This window comes from Glycine soja, chromosome 12 (genome assembly GCF_004193775.1).
Source record: "Glycine soja cultivar W05 chromosome 12, ASM419377v2, whole genome shotgun sequence".
Lineage (NCBI taxonomy): Eukaryota > Viridiplantae > Streptophyta > Magnoliopsida > Fabales > Fabaceae > Glycine > Glycine soja.
The window spans coordinates 2,794,163-2,806,644 of record NC_041013.1 but is presented as its reverse complement, the minus strand read 5'-3'; the positions used below and the strand labels follow the sequence as shown (position 1 = coordinate 2,806,644).

Sequence of the window (12,482 nt, the reverse complement as noted above, 5' to 3'; positions counted from 1 at the left end):
TTTAAGATCATGTATATTTTCAATAGACTTATTTCTCCAAATATTTAAGTATCCAAAACTTAAACTTGAAATAACTATCTAAGTTGACAAGTCGTTTAGTCATCAGTGATAATGATAAAATAAAACATGATAACATAAATATAAAAAATTACATTTTATTTAAATAGTTACTTTTCATAAATTATAAAAAAAATTGTATAAGATTTTTAAAATTATAATTATTATTCAAATATTTTTTCTTTAAGAAAATATGAAGAGACATATTCCAAATTGCAGTAATTCATTGATGAAGTCCAAGGAATAATGAATTGCTAGAATTTTACACTGATCATATATATAAAAATTAACGTTCCTTCAGGAACATCCGATAAAATTGGAACGGTATATAAAAATTAACCTCAAATAATATTAAAGGCCATAAAATTATAATTTTAATTAAGAAAATACCAGAAAAAAAATATGTAAGTGTTTTGTGGTTATGAAAGGATGGGTATAGAATTGTGGAGTGGATTCTACAAAACGGACAAAATGTGCATTTAAACGAATTAGTATAGAAAACAAATAATGCAACTGCCACCCAAACCGTGAGTGCAAAATCTACCAATCTCAAACAGTGCAAAAACACTGCGAAATATTTTCAACCGCAAAATAAATAACATTAAATTTCCAAAATTGCCATAATCAACCATAGCTGAACAGAAGAAGTCAGTAACCATCGTCGTGAGCGAAGATCCATAATAATACAGTTACAAATTGCAATAACACACTCATTGTGGTTATCGAAATTTGATCGCAGCGTCGAGAAGAATGGGAAGTTTGGGAGCGATTCTGAAACATCCAGATGACTTTTACCCTCTACTGAAGCTGAAAATGGCGGCGAGGAACGCCGAGAAGCAGATCCCGCCGGAGCCGCACTGGGCGTTCTGCTACACAATGCTCCACAAGGTTTCTCGAAGTTTCGCCCTCGTCATTCAGCAACTCGGCATCGAGCTTCGCAACGCCGTTAGTCCCTCGCATTTCCCGTTCTGCCTACATCGTTCTTTCCTTATGCTTTCGATTCCACGTTTTTCTTAATTGACCTCTGTTTTTTTTTTTTTTTTTGCAGGTTTGCATATTTTATTTGGTTCTGCGAGCTCTCGACACCGTTGGTTTGTATTCGTATCTTCGATTTAAAGCCTTGCGCGCTTTGTTACTTTGTGCTGCATAGCTCGCGATGATGAATGATGGATATCGGTTTTAATTAACTACGCTGTGTTGACCAGTGGTTGTTCGGTGTTTAATTTTGACTTCTTTATTTATTTGTTGTTTCTTTAGCGTTGAATGTTGCTGTGTAGGGATTGATGTTATCGTCGTACGGCTTTGGGAAATAAAAGTGATTTTAAGCTTCAGCTCTTTGAAAAAGCTTTTGAAAATGAAATTCAATAGAAAAGCAGTAACACGAGTTTTTTTTTTTTTTTCTTGTTCTAAAAAACATAATTATTATAGAAGGCATGCAAAATTGGCTTACACTGAAACTATTCCAAGTCTCTATAAATCTGCTGGTTATTGTGTCTATTGTCTTTGAAAGATTTATGTTTAAACCTTAAAATTATTCTATTGAGCAACTATTCTTTTCTTCAGAAATTAAAAGGCTATTTATATTGTTGTAATTTTTTTTTCCTTTTGACAGAGGATGATACTAGCATAGAAACAGATGTCAAGGTGCCAATACTGATAGCCTTTCACCGTCATATTTATGATCGTGATTGGCACTTTTCATGTGAGTGTGTCATTCTTTTTTGCTTTTCTTTTTTTAAATAATTTCTTGCCAAGATAATATGATTCAATACAATTTGAATAAACTTCTTCAATCTGTTGTTTTTTTAGTTGTAAGTATTCAATCTAACCACATCTAGCTTGTTTTTCAGAAATTGGATTGGATTTTAAACTACGTACTCATAGCAATTGCTTGATGCTGATCTGCACACTAATTGTTTCTAATGTGACTAGGTGGCACAAAGGAGTACAAAGTTCTAATGGACCAGTTTCATCATGTTTCAACTGCTTTTCTGGAACTTGGAAAGAAGTCAGTTTTTATCCTTGCACATTTACCTAAATTGAACTTTAATATTCTGTAGCATATATGGTCTCAAGTTGCTGTTTGTTTCCATCCTTGATCCAATCAGCAGCAGCCATTTGGGTTTTATTATTATTGCTTATTAATCTTGGGGAAGAGGAGAGGGAGGGGGGTGTACTGTTTATCATTAAGACATGTTACTAATATCATTTTGTGAGATTCAATTTGTTATCCCTTTCTATCTGGAATATTAAAATTTGGATACGGGATTGTAGTGGCATGTTGTTGGTGTGGAGGTTGTCAACGTCATGCACCTTTTAATGTAATTATTTATTATGTTGATAATTGACTGCAGATTATCAATAACTATGGTCCTTTGTGTTTGTGATGGCTGTGCATTCTATAACAAAAAATTAAATGTTGGTCAATGATTTTTGCAGCTACCAGGAAGCAATTGAGGACATTACCAAAAGAATGGGTGCTGGAATGGCCAAATTTATTTGCAAGGAGGTTTGTCGCACATGGCTTCTGTTCTCCATATATTCTTTTCATTAACTTAGTTGTAGTTAATAAACCTCTGTGACTGACAAGAGATTATATAGAGTTCGTTATTCGTTTAAATGATGTCTCCATCTTCTAGTTTCTGGTCTCTATTGTTTTTTTAAATGATTTTTCTTGCTTCAGACTATCTTATTCAGGTAGATGAAAATTTAGGAAGAAGGGGCAATATAATGAAGAGAAAACAAATAGTTTACAGAGCACTATGCTGCGAAGGGATTTCTGCATCGTCTTGATTTATGACAAGAGTTTTTTTTTTTTTTGCAGGTAGAAACAATTGATGACTATGATGAATATTGTCACTATGTGGCAGGACTTGTTGGGCTGGGTTTATCAAAGCTTTTCCATGCGTCTGGTTCAGAAGATCTGGCTCCAGATGACCTTTCCAATTCAATGGGCTTGTTTCTACAGGTATCATATCGTGGTAGTAAGTAATAAAAAATACAGTATGGTTGCAATTGTTTACTTACATTTCAGGTCACCCTTTGAGATGGCAGAAAACAAACATTATTCGAGATTATCTGGAAGACATCAATGAGATCCCCAAGTCACGCATGTTTTGGCCACGACAGATTTGGAGTGAATATGTTAACAAACTTGAGGTTTGGCTCTATACAATAGGAATTTATATTTAACCTCATTTTGTTATGAAGTTAGAAAATCAATTCCTGCATTTTCCAATGAAAAACACACGTCCCAAGGCAAATAATTAAACAGTTGTGTAACAATATTCAACAGTTTTGTTCAGATTAATTTAAGCATACAGTTCAATTGTATTCAACAGTTTAAAATCAATTCTATTAAAGGGGTACTTACTCTAACATAAATAATTCTTTCACCTCTTTCTCCCCCATTTCATTAATCTCACACTAATTTCTTATCATTTGAATATTTGATGGTGTGATAGTGAAACCTGTCACACTTTTTTTACACACATGAATACTTTTTAATTTTTTGTGTCCAGGATTTGAAATATGAGGAGAACTCTGTTAAGGCAGTGCAATGCTTAAATGACATGGTCACTAATGCTCTGATGCATGCTGAAGATTGCTTAAAATACATGGCTGCTTTACGTGACCCGCCTATATTTCGCTTTTGTGCTATACCCCAGGTGCTGTTCTTTTAATTACTTCTGATTATACTGTTATTATGTTCATTTCAATCGTCTTGCTATGATATACCATCATTTATCTGCATTTTTTATTGTTTGCATATCATGTTATGTTACAGTAGAGTTGAATCATTAGCAGCTTCCTATTCAGTTCAAATAATAAAAAAAAAAATTAGTATGTTCTGTCAGTTTCTTTAAAGTTTAGTTTAACACTGCCCAAAAGATGTGTGAAAATAACACACTTTTATACAAATCTTTATAAAGTGCTTTGCAGAAACATAGTGGTAAACCTTGAGACAGGATATTTTTAATTGTAATTTCATGTACAATAAATGCAAGAGTAGATCTTCTTCCTATGGTTGAGCAATTTTCTAGATTATTACTGTCTGAAGGTTTAGCTAAATAACCTTGCTGATTTTAGTTAATATTACCTGGAATAAGAAAATTTTTCTTTCGAGCTGCAGATGTTCTAGAGGAAGAAGTTGCATGGGTCTTGGGCCTACAATTTACATTTAAAGAAGTTAAAGTACCTTGTGGTGGATTTACTAGTTTCAATCTGATGTGGAAACAATTTTTTTTCTTTATACATCACAGTTGTTTTGTGGGGGTGGGGTTAGTTGTAGCTCATATTCATTTTATGTTTAATGATTTATGTATATAGCAATAGTTATTTTCATAATTTTTTCCCAGTAACTTTGATGTTTATTTGACATATGCGGTGACAGATAATGGCAATTGGAACACTTGCATTATGCTACAACAACATTGAGGTCTTCAGAGGTGTAGTTAAAATGAGGCGAGGTAACAGCAAATATTTTGATAATAATTTCCTTGTGATTTGATTTTGAGGCATGCTAAACATAAAGTCAAAATTGGTATAAGTCACAGCATATGTGTCTTTGAAGTCCTAGGAATAGTAAATTGCTGCAATTTGGATTTCATGTTTTTTTTTGCACAGCATTTGGATTTCATGCTGAATCAATCTCCGTAAAATTACCTTTGAATCTGTTTGTTATTATGGAATCCACATATGCATTAGTGTCAAACATAACTTTTGTATGGGTCCAACACGACGTCATTGAGCATATTCCATGAGATTCTGTGATTGTATCTTGGATGTTCAAATATCAAATCTAAATAAATACTTTGCAACTATTACTACCCCACATCTTCTGTAGCATTCTCCTCTTATGGATGTTGGTTAAGTACTGAATGGCAGTTTGAACTTAGGAAGAGTGGCCGATGGCATATACTTTTGAGTTAAGAGGCCAGCAGATGCAATTCTATGATGGATATCCCTAGTTTTGAAGTGAACTGATAATACCTTAACCTAGATATATATGACTAGCTGAGTCATTTGAACAATATCCTTTCCTCCCATTTTGTTTAACAAAATATTAGTTTTTTTTTCTGGGAATAAAAAAGGATCAACATGTAGCTATTGGTGTTCATGTTTGTTGTCTGCTGTACTCTGTGTGTGTGTTGTGTGTAATATTAAACTAGCTGTTATTTCTGCCTTTTGTTTTCACTTTTCAATTTATAGGTTTAACTGCCAAAGTGATTGACCGAACAAAGACTATGGCTGATGTCTACGGTGCTTTTTTTGATTTTGCTTCTATGTTAGAGCCCAAGGTATGAATCTGTTGTTGTCCTTAACACGGTATGATTAGGTTTTCAACTGAAGAATACTCATGTTGCATTTTACATTGGATAAAGTTCCTAATTCCTATTGAATGTTTATAACAGCAAACACATTAATTTTACATTGGATAATGTTGGTACTTTCTACTCATTCCATTGTCGTAAAGGAAAAGATATTTTTGAGTATCCAAAATTTTAAAATGTAGATCTTGTTGCAGTTTTTCTTTTCCCTTTAGTTGTAGTACATTCCATCCACCATGGAACTAAAGCAGTTTTTCAGTTTCAAGAGTATCTTTTAAAAGCTGACTTTTCCCAACTAAAAAGATTCAGTATTTTCCTTTGTAGGTTGACAAAAACGATCCCAATGCAACAAAAACATTGAGCAGGCTGGAAGCTATACAGAAAACTTGCAGAGAATCTGGTCTCTTAAGTAAAAGGTATGCACATAACTGAGTAGCTTCAAAAGTACTTTATCTTTTTATCATTGACAGTCTAACAACCCTTTCATTGATTTAAGCAGGAAATCTTACATTGTGAATGATGAAAGTGGATATGGCTCAACCATGGTACGTTTTTGTTGTTTTTTTTTTGGCTGAAATTAGTCTTTGTTGTCTAGTAATAGTGTTAACCAATGACGCAACAGCGACAAGGGCAGCCACATGTAAATTTTTTTTGTTAAACTGTGTTTTTAAAATCATTATCTGTGCAAAACAGTTGATGAGAGATTTAAAAACACAATTTATATAAAATAAATAAATTATACATGACTGTTATGCTATTACATCATTTTAACTAGATGCTGCATTTCTGACTTCTAAGAATATGCACTGACGTAAACTATCCTTGCAGATTGTCATATTGGTCATCATGGTTTCCATCATTTTTGCTTATCTGTCTGCTAACCACCATAATAGCTAGTGTAAGTTCTGTTGTTAATTTTAATGTACGGTTGAAATTGTAAGAACAATTATCCTTATCTATAAAATTGTTCACTCCTTTTTTTGTTGCAACTAACCATGCCTTCTTGCCTTTTGCGATCATGGATAGCAGTGAAACACTGATAGCACGCCTCGTTCATGGAATGAGAATTTGCATGCATGCAAGCAATAGTATGATGGCTGCAGTTGACTATCGTGTATTTTAATTGAAAAATAGTCGAATATAGCGTCAAGAGCTTCTTGTGTTAGTTTGGATTTAACTCTATCCTACGTTCATCCCGAAAATTATCATTATTATGTGTGTTATAAGTTGATTGTATTAACATTTCACGGATAAAGTTGGAATACCAGATGAGTGGTACCAGTGATGCCCCCTCCCCTTTTTTCCCCGCTTTGTTCAAGTTCTTTAGCGTGGCATGCCAAAATCATTCACAAGAAGGAATCAAGAAAGGTTAAAGAGGACGGAAAGAGACAAAGAAGTTAAGGTTTTTAATCTGATAATATATACACAGGAAATTATTGGGATCAACATCTGTCCTTGAAAATTCATAATCGTTGAATGTACACAATCCATCCATTGCGATACAACCGTTGTCAATCACAGGTTTTAAAAAAAATACTATTAAATGCCAAATACTGGTCCGGCTTCGATGACCATTTTAAAATGGGTATAAATTAGTATTACTTTGAGCATTTACAATAAGAGTTTCTTAATGGATTACTTAATAAAAATAATTATTATTCATGAGTTTAATTTTATATTAAATATAGGAGAGAAAGAGAAAAATAAAATATTTGTGACTTAAATAATTTGTTAATAGAAATACGTATTGGAGAAAAAATTGAGTTACTTAATATTGAATATTAAGGTCATATCAATTAAGTTGCTTATATCAACATCAATGTACTAATATTTGAATTGAAGACATCGATTAAATATTCTTTTCACTTAACAGTGTCATATTTATGCTTCGAACTCTTCATATTTTATACAATTCAACATATATTTTTGATAATTTAACGTGAATCCAAACTCACATGGATTCATGTTGAATAATCCAAAATCACATCAAAATACTCTTACCAACTAACATAATTTTAGGTAAATGTTCATATATTTGAGTTAAAACAATTGATTGTAGTTTATTAATTGAGTTAAAACAATTTTAAGTAACTTTTTAATCTAAAATTGATTGACTTAAAACAATTTTAAGCAGCTTTTAATTGAATAAAAAATTTATATTGAATTTTACTACTAACTTTTACAATAAATAAAAATTCAAATATCAATAATTTCACTTGAAAATCATTTTACAAACGATCACCCGAACATAAGTTAGTTGGTTGAAGTTGCATAAACAAACTACGAAAGAAACAAGTTGAGTGCAATAAAATAAAAATGGATAACAAAAAAATGATTTATAAATTCTACAAGATAATAACAAGGGAAAATTGCCATCTATATCTCAAATCAATCTGTTTTACAAAATCAAAACATACATACAAAATTCGCAGGTTAAGAAACCAACCCAACAGGAAAAACTTAAAAGTTAAAAAACTTCAGTCACCTTGCTCGCAAGAACCCGCTCCCTCCGTTCAATGTAACTAAACGGAAACCAACCTGCCCTGCCTTTGCATTCACCCTCGGCCCATCCACTGTTTGTCACCTGTTAAAACCACAACCACCATAATAATGGCAAAGGAAAATCAGATCAAACTTGAAGAACAAGGATTTATTGTTAGCATTGCATGACAATGGTAAAAATGCATTCTACTTGGTTATTCCCGCGTCAGTTTTGAATTGGTTCATCGTAAAATATAATTATATTCAGATGCCGAAAGCTACGAACCTTTCGAACAACAACATAATCGCCAACTGATAGATTTAGCTCCACTTCAGATACAGCAGAATATGGAAATAAAACCTGCAAGAAGAGCAAAAGTTACAAAAGAAGAAAGCAGTAACCTGTATTCAATATTTAATATCTGCAAGTGTTCCCCTGTGTTCAAAAAAGTAGAAACAATCTCATGCCAACCTCTCCCAAGAAGTAACCCATGCTGTCTGTTGATCCATTGTGTGTCGGAGAAGCATAGACACCATTCACTTCTTCATATGACGGAGGTGGTGGCATGGTGTTATCCAGACTAGGAGTAGGAGGGGTTTCAATTTGTCGTCGTTCTGATGTCACCTATTATTAAATATACATATAGCACGAAATCATGTTTATAACAAAAGAAAATTACATATCAGTCAAATGGTATATCTGGCTTCTGCATGGATAAAAAATGGTAGCATGACCATGATATATGAATACTTACTTCTCCCTCAAGCTGATCAAGTATTTGTAGGACTATTTGATGATAGGCACGCTCAGCTTCAACCTTCATAAGTAGAACCAAAATGTGGGATTAATTACAAGTTATGATTTGTTATTACTCTGAACCAAGGTTTCATTAAATTGAAGAATTGCAGAATCGTTCGGGAAAACTGCAATACCATAGCTATAATACGCTGAAGAGTTAACCTCTGTTGCTGTGCTTCAACAGCAGCCAAAGCTGCAGCTGCTTCCTTCCCCAGTATGGTCATGTTTGTCTTCAGATCTTGCAGCTTAGCTTCAGCTGCTTCTAATTTCATAGTATTCTCTGCACTGGGTGGCATTTCTCTTACTTTTGCCTGGCGTTTAGAAACTTCAATAGCCTATCTAGGTTCAAAAGACAGAGTAATTACACAACAAAATAATAAAATAAAATCATTAATGAAACATGCACTGAAACACAGAAGACAGACAAAAAGCAGGTGACAAATGAAAAAGGATGTCCAACAAGTTTTGAAAAGTTAAATGAAAGATAAATTCTAGAACACCTGGGCTTCAGCTTCCTGTCGCATTCTGTCATAACGTTGAGCAAGATGCCGAGCATCCTCCAATGGAGCTCCCACCACCATTGCCCTTAATGGCTCTGCAACCTAATCAGCATTGACCATGACTTCAATCACATAATTATTAGGCTAAGATGGCAACACACACTAGGTAAATCAACAATATGAGCCACCAGTATAGATAGAGTGAGATTGATGAACATGGCCTCCATATTCCTTTTTCATTAGATTAAACCAGTTCAGTTAGGGGGAAAGCCCGATCATTACTTCTGTGAAGTCAGATTTGAACCTTATAATCTTGCAATTGCAAGTACTGCTCAACAAACTCATACATAATCACTCCACGCACAAGCATACTTACATATCAACATGTATATACTACCTGCGTACCAAGAGCTTTTAGTAAGTTTCCACGCTCTTTCTCCATTTGAGCATGGGCTCGCGCAAAACTTAGTGCAGCTCTAGACAGTGTATTACCGCTGGTACATGTATTTTCTGCACCATATTTCCTGCTATCTTCTGACAACTTTGTTCCTGTTAAATAAGATAATGGTATAGAAGAATTCAATAATAACATTTTCTGCAACAAACTTATATAGAAGCTTTATAAACCAATATTACTTACCTATTTCCACTTGCTTGGATCCAGTAACAATATAACCTTCTACACCACGAACAATATCCCTTTGATAATGCTGAAAACACAATTGGATTTGGAGCTATGATCAGCCTAGGGGAGAAGGGATAAATCGACATCAACTATAAATGAAAACAAAGAATTGAAATCAAAGAACCAGGTAACCTTCCCCGCACGTGTCGATATATAAAGTTTCTCAAGTTTCTGGTGTAGCTGGAGCTCCACTCCATCAGTAACCACATTATCTGAACCTCCATAACCGCCACCCCCAAACTGCTTCAGAACAGCCTAAATAGCAACACTTCTAAATTTTCATTAGCACCCCGATAATTGAGAAAGGAACTAATCAAAGGGAAGGAAATTTTGAGAAACAGGAACAAAAAAAGAAATGAACCAAAGCTTAACAATTAATTAAGGAAAGACAAACCTACATGTAATTCCATAGGTGGTTTTGGCGTTGTCCTCCAATCATAATTGGAGTTTCACCTCAGTAATCTATGTTGACCTTTAATAGAAACATTTATTATGCAGATTACTGATATAAAATCCAATTCTTATTGATGAAACACCAAAACCACCTACGAAACTGCATCATCTAAGTTTTGTTCATTAACGAAATGCAAACACAGACATGCGCACGGCTCGGTGATTTTGAATCCAGCTACTAATATTGATTATATACTAATTTAAGCTTAATCATCACAATTAAAGGCACGAAAACACATACACATCTCGAAGATTTTGAATCAGCTACCGAGCTCAAAGCGTAAGCAAGATAAGATACCGATTTAAAACTCAACTTTGATCTACAGTTTTTCTTAATTGATTTCGGAAATGCAAGTGCGAAATTCGATTAGATCCAATACTCTGCGGTATCATATTCACGAGAACAACAATTACTACAAGGTTATGAACACGCTGCGAGGAGTTAAACGAAAATTGCATCGCAAAATAGCAACGAAGCGTAGCAAACGAAAAAAAAAACCGTGAGAAGGTATAATGATTTAGACAGAAACAAAGAAGAAAGCGAAAGGATCTGCGGTAACGAACCTGCTGCTGGCGAGCGACCTGTTCTCGAAGCTTGGAGGCTTGCTTTCTGATAGCATCCATTCAATTCAATTTTGGTGAAGAAAGGAGCGAATAAATTGAATCTAGTTTCAATGATTCAGTCTCAGAGCACTGCCATCAAAAGCTTCTTCAAAACGATAACCATTCATTCATTGGGCTTTGGATCGCTTCCTCGAGAAACTTGTCTGTTTTCAAAACATTTTTTTATTTCTTTTTTCAAATAAAGACAGTTACAATGCAATTATCACTTTTCTAAAGCACAAGGTATTTATATGGATTGGATATACCCCCGGCAAGAGGAATTATATGAAAAATAAAGGGGTAGGAAATGAAGTGGGTACTATTTTTGTTGTCTCTGTGGGTTGGAAAGTAAACCAAAATAATAAAGAAAATTATTAATAATAGCTCTATTTTATTTTAAATAACTTAAATTAGTATCGTTTTGCTTTATTTTACTCTATGAATTTAGTTCCCCTGCTGAAAATGTTCGTGTAACAACTCAAATCAGACTTGTAGCAAATTAAATTTAAATTTAAAAAAAATAGATCAAATACATTTAGATATGTTTTACTGTAAAACATATTCAGTAAAATTAGATTAAAAGTTTTTTTTCTTTGTAATAGAATTAAGAGCATGAGTTTCTTTATTTTAAATTTATGAGTCTTATAATATTATATAAATTTAAGAATTTTATACAAAAATTTACTTTAATACTAAAATTGTTGGAGCAAGTACTTAACTTAAAATACATTAAATTTTGGATTGAAAAAATTATTCTCTTTTATAATAATCAATTAAGCCATAGTCCCTTATATAACCAATTCACTTAAATAATGCACTATCAAGTCATCAATTGTAATGAATTTTTTTTATTAAGTAGTATTATTTAAATTTAAACAATTTATTTAAGCACTCACATCGGATATACTTAAAGTGTTTAGTAAAATTAATTTTTAAAGTTAGAAGTTTCTTTTTATGTCTATATACATGAATAATGAAACAAGGGACCACATCCTTAAGCTAAAAAGTCGTGGCACATTTGTCAAAATAACTTGATTACTGTGGAGCACGGTCATGGAAGGCTTAATTAACTTGGGCTTGGATACTATAATAATTGTTATTCAAGAACACAAAATGCGTCAAAAAATAGATGAAAAGTAGTAATGTGCCTCCAATTTTATGGTTTTGTGCGTGAAAATTGTTAAATAATTGAATTCTTGTGAGTTTTACACCGTGAAAGCTTCATCTTGATGATTGATAGTGTTTTTATTTGATTTTTTTTTTAGGTTTTAAGCAAGGAAGATTGAAAGTGCATCCTGAAGGGTCGCGCTAAGCGAGGGGAATCCGCTCAACGCTTAAGCAGCGAAGAAAAACCCTAAAGAATACAAAGTCAGAGAGCATCGCACTCAGCCCGCAGCCAGCTCGCCCAACGAAGCTTTTGTCATTTCTCGTGCTTAGAGCGTCCAACTTCTTCAACTCCTAATCACTAACTCTCGCTTAACAAGACATTACTTGCTAAGCGCGCCTTCATAAGCTAAAAAGTTCAAAAGTCTTTAAAAGCTGGAAAAGAGGGGGAGATGAAACGATATATGCAA

General features: G+C 33.4%; 2 protein-coding genes across 3 annotated transcripts; one reads left to right on the top strand and one right to left on the bottom strand.

The window, feature by feature from the left end:
* The first annotated feature begins 554 nt into the window (after positions 1-554).
* Positions 555-6,691, top strand: LOC114380149 (squalene synthase-like). Of its 2 annotated transcripts, none has more exons than XM_028339095.1 (14): positions 555-1,002; positions 1,106-1,148; positions 1,670-1,759; positions 1,990-2,065; positions 2,497-2,566; positions 2,882-3,025; positions 3,112-3,216; positions 3,579-3,725; positions 4,451-4,526; positions 5,269-5,357; positions 5,712-5,803; positions 5,887-5,932; positions 6,216-6,285; positions 6,414-6,659. In XM_028339095.1, exons 1-13 carry the CDS (start codon positions 808-810, stop codon positions 6,282-6,284), a joined length of 1,242 nt encoding a protein of 413 aa, XP_028194896.1. In that variant the 5' UTR covers positions 555-807; the 3' UTR covers position 6,285; positions 6,414-6,659. The 2 variants fall into 2 exon arrangements, with proteins under 2 accessions (XP_028194896.1, XP_028194895.1); XM_028339094.1 differs by having other exon boundaries at positions 560-1,002; positions 6,417-6,691.
* Positions 6,692-7,693: 1,002 nt separating this feature from the next.
* On the bottom strand, positions 7,694-11,121 carry LOC114380577 (SH3 domain-containing protein 2-like). Its single transcript, XM_028339698.1, has 10 exons — positions 10,870-11,121; positions 9,985-10,107; positions 9,808-9,877; positions 9,565-9,716; positions 9,168-9,269; positions 8,802-9,002; positions 8,624-8,686; positions 8,341-8,493; positions 8,155-8,229; positions 7,694-7,971 (listed from the first exon to the last, which is right to left on the bottom strand). The coding sequence occupies exons 1-10, from the start codon at positions 10,927-10,929 to the stop codon at positions 7,855-7,857; spliced, it is 1,116 nt and encodes a 371-aa protein (XP_028195499.1). The 5' UTR covers positions 10,930-11,121; the 3' UTR covers positions 7,694-7,854.
* Positions 11,122-12,482: the final 1,361 nt, after the last annotated feature.